This window comes from Carex rostrata, chromosome 32 (assembly GCF_964058835.1).
Source record: "Carex rostrata chromosome 32, lpCarRost1.2, whole genome shotgun sequence".
Classification (NCBI taxonomy): Eukaryota; Viridiplantae; Streptophyta; class Magnoliopsida; order Poales; family Cyperaceae; genus Carex; species Carex rostrata.
The window spans coordinates 1169698-1182199 of record NC_135949.1 but is presented as its reverse complement, the minus strand read 5'-3'; the positions used below and the strand labels follow the sequence as shown (position 1 = coordinate 1182199).

The following is a 12502-nucleotide window of genomic DNA, read 5'->3' as shown; positions in this document are numbered from 1 at the left end:
TTATGAATGGCAATTATTGGATATTAATCTGAAAAATTGTCAATCGACAACTAGGAAACATCTATTATGCAATCAAAATGTTATACTGAAACTACTTTATTGGAGAACAAATTGATATATACTTTTAAAATTGGTGTAATATATACTAATTTTTACATGTTTTAGATATTATTTGGAGCACAAGTGTTAGTTTTGATGATGTCATCATTTTAAATGTGTTCATAATTATACGAAATATTTTAAATTTGTCTATACGGTGTATTTAATTATAGTACTTTTTATTTAATGTTGTATTTTGCATTGCAGATTTGCAATTGCTGGATAGAGCGTTTGGAAAGTAGAAACAGAGATGGATGCCATAGTTGATATGTCTGATATGCTATCAGACACGAGAAAACTATTTGATTTGCCATCCAACAATCTACAGGGACTTTGGGAATTCATGAAGAGCAGAGATTTCAAGAATCTCCCTGTGGACAAACAGCAGGCTATAATTATGATTGTCCGAGAAACAGCCCCAAAAGTTGGAAAGTTAATAGGTGAGTTTTTAACTTCTAGAAAGGAGTCCTCCAGCTGCCCAGACAGTAATATTGATTTGGAGAAAGAATATAGGGAGAAAATCAAAGATTTAATTGACGGTATGATGGACAAGGCCAGCCACCTGACGGATCAACCAAGAGTTGTGCTCAATTTAGGAAACAGAGAAGAACTATTTGAAATTATTCAAAAAATTCTCAACAAGTGGGATACAATAATACATGGAAATAAAGTTAAAAACATTGAAAACATGCTTCTTGAGGAAGCGGATATTTCAAACCGGATAACACTGAATGGGTGGGAGAGTTCAACACTCTTCTATAAGAAAGCCTTTTCAGATCTTTTTAACATGCAGAATGATCATGAAAGGTGCACGTTCATTTACAACTCAGACATGGAACTGGGATCTCTCGCCTATAACATTTACAAGGCATGTGCAAAACAACCTTTGGCTCTTCTCCTTGTAGGGGGGCTCCTTTCGCTCAAACCAACGGCCTACAACATCTGGAAAACGGTGAAAGATGAGCTGGACATGATCACAGAGCCTAATGATAATGTTACAGCCGATCATATGGGGAAAATTTTTTCCTACTGCTATAATGATTTACCTTACTTTCTTCGGCCGTGCTTTCTTTATTTTGCATGTTACCCTATTGGTTTCGAGATTCCTGCAACCTCTCTAACTCAGATGTGGATTGCTGAAGGATTTGTCGAAGAAGAGGATAAACAGACGTCTCTAGAGACGACTGCAAATAAGTATCTCGACGAACTTGTTCAAAGGTATTCTCAATATTTTGGGAAATTGACATTCAATCTTATAATTTATAGGTGATTATTAGCTAGGTTTATGGTTTTTCCTATTGTGGCATAAATGACATCACATGCAATTAGTAATAGGATGGTTGTTATTTCAAACATTAATTAGGTCGCAGTTTCCTAAAAGGAGATCATAAAAAAAAAATTGTCTGTTTTATTACAATAAGAGTACATAATTCTCTCTGGTCTACCTGATGATAAACAAAAGCATTATTTTTTTTTCAATTAAATTGAGAAATGTTTTTTTTTTCTTTTCTTTTATAAACATGTATTTCATGTTTATTTATTTTTCTTGTTGTGTGCAGGTCGTTGGTTTTTGTTTCAAGGAGATCATTATCAGGCACAATAAAAAGTTGCCGATTACATCATTCAATTCATGAATTTGTCACCCAACAATCATACAAGGAACAGTTTTCGGTAGCCAATCCAGATCAGGAAGACATTGAAACCCGGCTCCGTATAGCAATCTATCCGGACAACAAGAAACAATGCATGGAGGTGAAAAATAATCATATACGTTCTATTTTAGCTTTTGATTTTGATAGAAATGTTCTTGAAAGTGCCATTTTCCTCAAAGTGCTGGCATTGAGGAACTCTGCAATCCCAGTAACAACTTTACCAAACATGATTTATCTACAATATCTGGGCTTGAGGGGTAGTAACATATCTGAGCTTCCCAAAAATATTGGAGACATGGAAAATCTCCAAACGTTGGATGTTAGAGATACAAGCATAGAAACCTTACCTGAATCTCTATGGAACATCAAAACACTTCGCCATGTTTATGTGAAACCAAATCCCCAAACTAAAGGCCCACCCTCTACAACACATATCGACAACCTGCATACCCTAAAAACAGTTGCGGTTCATAAGTCATGGCTAGAAAACATTCCACATTTCCTGGTTCACCTTAGAAAATTAGCACTTTCAAATTGGGACAATCTAGATTGGAAATCTATTTCCAAACTATTGAGTCACACGGATAATCTGATCTCAATGACAATTATGGGCAAAAATATACCATCAAAGTTTGTCGATCTAAGGGTCTTTCCGAACCTTGAGACGGTGAAGTCAATGAAATTATACGGAGAATGGAGTGGTAAGAAACTTTTCATAGATAATATTAACTTTCCACCAAATCTTACAAAGCTCACCCTAACCAAATCCGGTTTGAAGGAAGACCCCATGCCTATACTAGAAAGACTACAAGTCCTGAAATTTCTGAGCTTACAAGATGGAGCATACATAGGGAAGCAAATGGTTTGCTCCACAAATGGGTTTCCACAGTTACAGTTCTTAGAACTTTCGAAATTGGAGAACTTGGAGATTTGGGTAGTGGGATGGAAGGCTTTGTTAAAGCTTAGCATATTGCGTCTTGTTCATTGCCGGAAACTCAAACAGCTTCCTAATTTCCATTTTGTTACTATCAATGATATAGATGATGATGATATCGATGATCATTGCTGGAAACCCAACCAGCTTCCTAATTTCCATTTTGTTATTAATGATGATGATGATATAGATGATGATGATATCGATGATAATGATGATGATATAGATGATGATATCGATGATTGAAATGCTCCATTTAATCTCTTGGTTTGATTCAGTTCGACTTGTCTGGTGTGTGTGTTTGCGTGTGTACGCGCATGTATTGTATCCCTTATTCTTTATGTATAGTGTGCTCTTTGTATCAGTGTGTTAATTATAATAATGTATGTTGAGATTACATCAAGTAAATTAATGTTTTCAAAGGATGTGGTGTTTCCATTTAAATCAAATGGTATATTTACTCTTTTATTATTTTATTTTTTGCATGCATTGTTTTTATTCTTAAAGGGCCTGTTCGGCACCACTAGAATAGTGGAATTGAATGAAATTAAGCTTCTATTTCTGCCGAACAGAAATTAAATGAGCTGGAATAGAGGGTCAGAATAGAGGACTGTTCCTCTATTCTTAATTCCAGGGAGGGGCTGGAATTGAGAATTGAGCTGAAAAAAGGTGAAAAATGAACCACATTTACCTTTTATTTGGCTGATGTGGCATTTAATACTCATTTCCTTTCTTCTCTTTCCATTTTAATATTCTTCTTTCTTTCTTCTCCTTGTACATCTACAGAGGAGAAAACCTTCCTTCTTCATCTACTCAGATCCAATATATCCAACAATAATGTGTTGGGTAATTAGCGAAACTAAAACTATAGGTGAGATGGACGCAAATTCTACTTTCAAATGAGAGATCACTGGAGAGAGAATATGAGGGGAGGAGGCAATTAGCGAGAGAGGGAATTCGGGAGGGAAGACGGGAAAAAAAAATTGGAGGCAGTGGGAATAGGAAAAAATTGGAAGGCCTATCCCTGAACTCATATGCTCTGAGATAACATAATATTTCTGTTTAGATCGCAGCCGTCTGATTATTATTACGCACGAAATATTATGTTACCTCAAAGAATAAGGACACTACCCATAACTATTCTAATGATTAAATCAGGACCGTCTGATTTAATTATCGGACGTCATAGAAGTTTGATATTTACTAATTATCTAACCTGCAATACATATGTAAAAAATTCAAAATATATCATTATTTTTTTACATGGTCTTTGACTATATAATACTTATATATGTCATTTTTATAGACTTTAATCATTATATATCCCTTCATATTTTTGAAACATTTTTGGACCATTCGTTTTCACAAGGAAAATCAATGGTCAATGTACAACGAAATAATTGCAAATCTGTTTTAAACTGATCAAGGGAGAACATTGAACGTAACTAACATAAAGATTCAAAAAAATTATTATGTATAAGCTTTGATCCAAATGAAGTGTTTATAGCCATACGATGCTCTAATTTTCGATCAACTAGATGGATGGATAAATAAAAATAAAATTTGATCAAACCTGGGTGCAAGACAATAAATACAATGCTATTTAATTTAAACAGTTCTGATCGACCAACGAACGACATATTTCCGTGTGTCTTCATTAACTCACGAAACAAGAATTCATGTTTCATGTTCATATATAGAAGATGTGAGTCATACATGTAACATGCTTGTAATGCTATATAATATAATGTGTCAAAATCATTTAATTAAGCAATAAACATGTTATAATATAATTAATAATTGTATAGATTTCATTAATATAATTTCCATCACAAAAATATTTTTTAAAATTAAATTAAGCCCAGATTTTTCATGTACCCAAACCGCCATCACTTTTATATATGTTGAACATTATAAATAAAAATAAAGAACACATGCCAAAATTTCTTCACATGTAAAAAACCATATAGGTTTTGTATAAACTATATTCTTTTGTAATGTTCGATCATTTAAAATAACTAGGACACTTTTTTAACAGCATTCTAGTTTTTTTTTTTCTTTAAATATCTGATGCACATATAATATAGAGAAGATCGTCAAATTATATGAAATTGGAATAACATGTACGTCGAACTTTATTTTAGAATTATTTTCAAGTGTGGAAATTAACAAGAATGTATATATAATATTATTTTAGATTGTACGATCGATGTCTAGTCACCAATTACAAGATCTTAATAATTAAGTTATCAGAGCATCTAATCAATATCTAATCCATAGTGATATGACCATGGCCTTAATATTAAAAATATAAAATTAGGTGATATGGAGAACATATTGAGCACTTCAAATTAAATTTTTGAACTTGAAATCACCAAAAATAAACTGGTAATATCAAGGCCATTGTCATACCACTTTGACCTTTGTGCTTTTAATTCATATTTTTGTTTTTCTTAAATCTTAACATTTTATTGATAGCCAAATTATAATGTCTCCACTCATTGTAAAAAAATAAACATTTCTAGTGCATTATGAATTACCAATTGGTTTATATATATTTTGAATTTCATAGTTCGAAAGTCTGAATCTGTCTCTGATAATTGCATGATGGACCCTATCTCAAGTCGGAAATTACTATCGGACAAAAACTTAATTTGAAAAATATACATATTTATAGTCAAATCCTTGCAAAATATGAAAACAAAATTAATTGTAGCATGCATCCAATTCTTAATATATATTTTTTCTTTTAGAAGTCCAAACATGCCACGGTATCTAAGGTCACAATATTTGAATCGTTGCATCATACACGTATAATATTTTCGAGAATAAAACAGCTTTGATCGATATTAAAAAAAAATTGGAAGGCCTATCAATGAACTCATATGCTCTGAGGTAACATAATATTTCTGTTTAGATCGCAGCCGTCTGATTATTATTATGCACGACTATTAAAGGAACATGTACATTATCTCGGGCCGGATCTGAACAGAAATATTATGTTACCTCAGAGAATAAGGACACTACCCATAACTATTCCAATGATTAAATCAGGACCGTTCTTTATTTATTGGACGGCATAGAAGTTTGATATTTACTAATGAGTAAGGCTACGGTGCTATGGGTTACATAGAGGGCCTCTATACAACAGCTCAATATTCGAGTTTTTAAAATTCTAACGGTCGATTTGAACCGTACAACATGATCTCCATATGAATATGTACTTGCAAACCAAATTTTACATTTTTTAGAATTTTTTTACTATTTTTTAGATAGGTAGAAAATTAAATATCTGAATGGTGCAGAATTTTTTAGATCAAATGATTTTCTATCTATCTAAAAAAATAGTAAAAAAATTCTAAAAAATATAAAATATTGTTTGCAAGTACATATTCATATGGAGATCATGTTGAACGGTTCGGATCTACCATTAGAATTTTAAAAACTTGAATATTAAGCTGTTGCTTAGAGGCCCTCTATGCAATCCATAGCACCGTAGCCTTACTCTTTACTAATTATCTAACCTGAATAGCAATACATATGTAAAAAATTCAAAATATATTATTATTTTTTTACATGGCCTTTGACTATATAATACTGGAGGAGGGAATCACTTACAACATCTTACAATAATTCGATTTTGTAATTTTCAAAGTCCAAACAGTTGATTCAAACCGTTCAACATGATCTATATATTAAGATGTGCTTGGAGATCAAATTTTACATTCTTTTTTTTTACTATTTATTAAGTATTTTACAAAACTGCTGTTTTTAGACAATTCTGGACCACTGAAAAACAACAGTTTTGTAAAATACTTAATAAATAGTAAAAAAATTAAAAGAATATATAAAATTTGATCTCCATGCATATCTTAATATAGATATCATGTTGAACGGTTTGAATCGATTGTTTGGACTTTAAAAATCGCAAAAATCGAATTGAAGAACGAGGCGGAGACACATTTAAATAATGGAGTCAATTGATCTTCATTTATTTTTAAAAATTTTGTACTCATACATGATTTTTTATATAATTTAGAACAAAATGTTATGAATTGTAAAATTGATCTTTATTTATATACAAAATTTATATGATTAACTTTTATTCACATTTAATTTCTATAATTTAAAAGTTTGACTCTGTCTCTAATTAAAGAGAAAGAAGGTTAACCGATTAAAATTAATTAAGAGCATGAAAGCCACTGGTTTCAAATTTATGCCTTATTTTTGTGTTTGAGACATCCAACCAATGATGTGACTGAAGCCTTGATATTGCGTAGCCAAAATTTGAATATGTTCAGTATCTAGCTAAGGATCCTTAGCAGAGGTGGATCTACTGTAGCACAAGGGGGTCAGTCGCTCCCCCTGAATTTTGAGTTTTAGTAGTGATTTATTGATACCGATCGACTCTGCCTCTCCTTGAAATTTTTTTTGCCCCCCTTTGGGTGTTTGAGTTGTAATTCAGGTTAAATTTAGTGTTAAAATCAAAATAAATTTCTTGAATTATGATTGGTAATATTAATTATAGTTATAGGATCAGAAATTATAAGTCAATGTGTTGAAAAAATAAGTCAAAATATTATTTTTTTATCGAGTACTTAATTAGTTAATGGGTTTAAATCTGATAAGCTATTTAAATCCGATTCGATATTTTTTTGCCCCTCCCTAGCTAAAATCCTGGATCCGCCCCTGATCCTTAGTCTTTATATGGATACTCTCATCAGGGATTTTAGTATGGGGTGATACTATTTTTTTCCTTTTATTGGTAAACTCATAGTTGTAAGTGGCTCTATTTTGATAATATAGCTCTGGGGTCTGGGCTAGGAATTCACATCCTCTCCGGTACTGTAACAGAGAATCTTTTACAATTACTGGATCTGGACTGTTCTTTTTAACTTGGCACGAATCTCAAAGTCCAGTAATACTACTCCTACATTAGCCCAAATCTCAAAGTGGCAGAGAATTAATCTTAAACATTAAAGTGAAGGGAATATTTTACAGTAATGGAGAGGATACTTGTTGGTTCTCACTTTCCATCCTTTCTTTCAAAAAGAAAAGGAACGAACGCCAGTAATATTAATTTCGGTAGATACTTCAGCTGAAGTTAAACAGGAAAAAAAAAATCTAAGTTTAAAATGGAAAATATGACGACATCATCTGTCATCATATGTTATGCATGAAATAAAAATGTATTTATTTGAGGTAATTTTTTTCAATTTATTCAGTCAATATCAAACACCAAGGAATGTACTTCTTTTGTATCAGAATTAATTTTAAAGAATTGAAAATAGAGTAGGATTAAAATGCATCATTAGTTTTGTGCTCCAATCAGGCTTTACGTTTCTATTTCCATTTTTAAAGTAAATACAGTCGATTCGAATTGCTCGATATGATCTCCATATTAAAATGTGCTTGGTGACCAAACTCTATTATTTTTGAAACTTTTTTACGTTTTTTCAGATAGGAAAAAAAATCATTGTTTTGAATTGGCCATAATTATTTGAATACAGTGATTTTGTACTTATATAAAAAGAATAGTAAAAATGTTCTAACAAATATAAAACTTCATCTCCAAACACATTTTAATATGAAGATCATGTTAAATGGTTTGGACATTGCAAACAAAGATAAGAATATAGAGTATGATTAGAGCGCAGGTTGAATGGTGTATTTTAGCCCAACTCTTAAAAATATATACATAACTTATTTTCTTATCATTTAATTGTTGTCCATTGTTTAACATTCAGCAAGATAATTTATTTCATTAGAATGTATAGAAATTTTTTTTTTAATTTCAAAATTTAATTAACTTTGAAATTAAGGTCAAATCTGGGTTAGAACTGAGAAGATACATTTTTTTGTTCATATAAACATAAATTTCACAACCTTTCAGCATTCTACATATTTGAAATAAAGTTAAAAGATCGGCCATTAAATTTATAGCAACATAAGAATAAACTTAATAAATTGATTAGATCGAAATAAAATTCTTATGAACTAACTTTGCAGCCTTGAAGCTACGAGGGTTGTCTCAGCAGCCCCTGCACAAAAATTTTATTTATTAACAAGCAAAAAGCATCACTTTTCTTCGGGAGTGCCGACCAGGGGTGAAACTAGAAAACTTTGATAGAAAAAGCTGAAAATTAAAATGCATAATGTGATGAGTGAAATTTGAACTCAACACTTCTCAACTACAAAATAAAACTCTACTTCTTAACTACAAAATAAAACTCTATCCACTAGACTGCAAATAAACAATTGATTATTAATATATATAACTAAAATTGCAAAGACTATACATGTGGAACGAAAGCTATATATAATGCCAAAGAAAATAACATTGTTTCAGCCATTTTTATTTGAAGGGAAAAGAAAATAATAACTGTACATAAAGGTAACACTAATACAAATAACAACAAATTAACATCCAAAAGTAAATTAACAGCAAACCAATTAAAGAATTATGTGTGCCACTACAAGATCTATCCCAAATTTTACAGTCAATTATAGGGGTACTCGTTAATATAAATGGAGGGAACACTAAATGTGCATATCGTAAACTTAAAACAAATGTAAAGAAATGACGAATATTCAGTAATTGTTAATTCTATATTGTAGTAATAGTTGCAATAAGTAAAGGTATATACCATAAGCAAGAGAATAGATAGCTTCTCAAATCTAAGATTCAAGTTATATACAATAAAGGATGATAAGTAAATGCCACTATTGAATAACAGAAAAGAGTACTAGAATGAGCAAACCAAGCATATTAAATACATAACAAGTGTTCTTGCGCCGAAATTAGTAATCATGTACCGAAACATGCAAATCGAAACAAAGAGAGGTCATTAATTGTCAATTGGCATATTGTAGAGATTCGTTTATATTTCTTATTCTATTTGCACAACCAATAGTTATTCGATCTATTTGCACAGCCAAAAGTTATTATATTGATTGTTATTAGCACAAAAGGGATAATTAAAGGTGCAACGAGGCCTCACAACTAATATCTTTTTCCAAAGAACAAACACAAAAATTTATTTAGGCCTTCTAAGTTCTAAGTATGAAAAGAAAAAAAATTGTAGTTCTCTTTTCAAACAAACAATTAATGTAACCCTACTAGGGGTGAAAACGGAGCGGATACGGAACGGATAATGTTGATACCATATCCGCATCCTTCGGATAATGAGCGGATACAAATACAGATACGGATAGCAAACAGATATTAAAATTCAAAACCAAATCCGCCTTAAACGGATACGAAACGGATAGTCCACGGATACGGATTCGAATACGGATATTAAAATTTAAAATCAAATCCGCCTTAAACGGATTCGAATACGGATATAAGACGAATAATTGAGTCATTTGAACTTTGAAATACAATACTAATTAACAAAATTTAAAATGTTTTTGTAATGCAGCAAAAAATCAATAAACAAAAACATATGCCTTATAGGAATAAAGTTTACTGGAAGAAAGCTGCATGAAATATTAGTAAAAAAAAATTGTAATTTGAGATGGGGAGCTGCTCGGGCCCGTCAATTTGTTCCGGCCCAATTATATTCAAATATTAGAAGAAGAAAAAGTCTGTCCGGATAGGATGAGTTAAATAGTCCCACAACAGATGAAGATAAACAATGAGGTTAGAGAGAGGCATTGATAATACCGGCTTCCAACTAAAATCCGTTTAAGATTAACACCCTTAGAAAACGGGTTCCGGATATCCGCTCCGTTTAGACATCCCTTTACCCTACACCATAATTTTTTATCCCTGATTTTTTCAGAAACCATATGCTTAAATACACGACGCGACAGTAAGTTTTCTGATAAATGCAACAGAGGAATATTTTAAAAAGTAAGATATATTATCTCAAAAAAAATGAAAAAATAAACTGGATCTAGATGAATATGTAATATAATGTTGAATTATGAAAGTATATCTTTGCACTAGATCCTTTAAAAAGCTCTCAGCAGTATTCTCCAATGATCTGAATTCTTCCACCGGTATAAGCCCCTCAGTAACCCACAACAGAAATAATCTTTGACCGTCGATTTCATGATATGATATATATTACCTAACTTGTAAGATTCCAACGGTATATATTAAAAACAGATTGAATTTTAGTTTATCCAATAATATATATAATACTTCTGTTGACATGGATTCATGGATCAATTAATCCAGTTGATGTTAGTTGGAAATTGAACCCAATAAATGAATCTTAGATAAGTTTGTTGAGACCTGAGAACCCAATAATAAATTGACAGATTTGTTACTTGGACATTTCATCGAACACCCTTTGCGCGTCGAATAAAACATGTGACGATACAAAAGGAAAAGAAAAAATAGAAGGCACCATTGCGTGCATGCATAAAGCACAACCACGCATGCATCTTCCTTTTCTTCTTCTTCCTCATCTCCCTCTGCCTTTATCTCTTCCTTGGAGTGTAAGACAAGGTTGCATTACTTGAAAAAATTAATCTCCTCTTTTAATCAATCTTTTTTATTCTCTTGCTTTGTGCACTGACCAGAAATATTATGCTTTTAAGATTCGTGCAGAAAGAATTTGAACGGTCCGGGCTTTTCACATATCACTCAAAATTTAGTGTTAATTGTAGTATTTATGATGTTGTAATATATTTGCATGAATTTAGTGGGGTTGGTATAAATTTCCATGAGGGTTTAAATGTCTTCATTTTCAAAAACTTAAATAACTCAAAGTTTAAAACTTAAACTTAAAATTAAAACCATTAGATGTGATTTATGTTATTTTTTCTATGTGCTCATAAAAATTTATCACATTTTGATTTTTCTTTTATGTGAATCAATAAGTTAAAAAATCAGCATCTAGAAATTATCCACATTAGTGTACATTTTTACAAGCTCAAGATAACAACCAAAACAAAGTTGAAATACTACAATTTTTTACACATGTATAGATAAAATGATGTAGTTCATATCCACCGGTTTTATTTTGAATTTTAAGACTTAAATTTTGAGATATTAAAGTTTTTAAAAATATAGGCATGATGGTGGCACAAAAAATAAAAGCTTTTGACTCTCCTCAATTTTCATTATGTATTGTACAGTTAAATTAGATATGCTTATGAATAATAAATTATTATTTAGTTGTAATAATTTTAGTGTTCAAATTATATATATGACAATCATTGCGTACAATCTTGTTTTATTGTGGTTGTAAATATTTAGATTATTTTAATGTTATGACATGGATTTAATTAGGTGGTATAAAATTTCATGAGTGAGTCTATTGTACTATGCATAGCATTATTTGGTCTGTAATATGAATCAATATTTTTATTTTTAAAATCTTAATGATCTATCCGAACCGTTCAATATGATTTTCATATAAATATGTACTTGCAAACCAAATTTTATATTTTGTAGAATCTTTTTATTATTTTTAAAAATAGGTAGAAAATCACTGTTTTTGGATGGTCCAGAATTTTCAAATCAATTGATTTTTTACCTATCTTAATAAATAGTACAAAAATATAGATATCATGTTGAACTCTTCAGATCAATTATTAGAATTTTAAAAACAAAGATATTAATTCATATTGCGGACTAACCCATAATATGCATACTACCATACACTTGCTCAAATTTCATTGTAAATTGAAAGATTAAATTAGATACGTTAATGGACATTTATATATAACTATATAGTTCTATTTATTTTGGTGTTGAAAATATATGACTTCCACTTGGGAAAAAAAAATGGCAAATAGCTGACCGGAGATGAACTTTTTAAGACCCAATGATAATTCATGGCATTATTCTATTTTTTAT

At 30.9% G+C, this 12502-nt stretch overlaps 1 protein-coding gene across 1 annotated transcript; it reads left to right on the top strand.

Annotated features, from left to right (window-relative positions):
• Positions 1 to 349: 349 nt before the first annotated feature.
• LOC144547762 (inactive disease susceptibility protein LOV1-like) lies at positions 350 to 2931 on the top strand. The gene is made up of 2 exons (XM_078296458.1): positions 350 to 1317; positions 1659 to 2931. The coding sequence occupies exons 1-2, from the start codon at positions 350 to 352 to the stop codon at positions 2929 to 2931; spliced, it is 2241 nt and encodes a 746-aa protein (XP_078152584.1).
• The last annotated feature ends 9571 nt before the right edge of the window (positions 2932 to 12502 follow it).

What these genes read in the sequence shown, in the direction of transcription:
- LOC144547762 (XM_078296458.1), top strand. Translation starts at nt 350, where the DNA reads ATGGATGCCATAGTTGATATGTCTGATATGCTATCAGACACGAGAAAA. An exon ending in CTCGACGAACTTGTTCAAAG is followed by an intron (nt 1,318 to 1,658) that starts GTATTCTCAATA and finishes TGTTGTGTGCAG; the next exon opens with GTCGTTGGTTTTTGTTTCAA.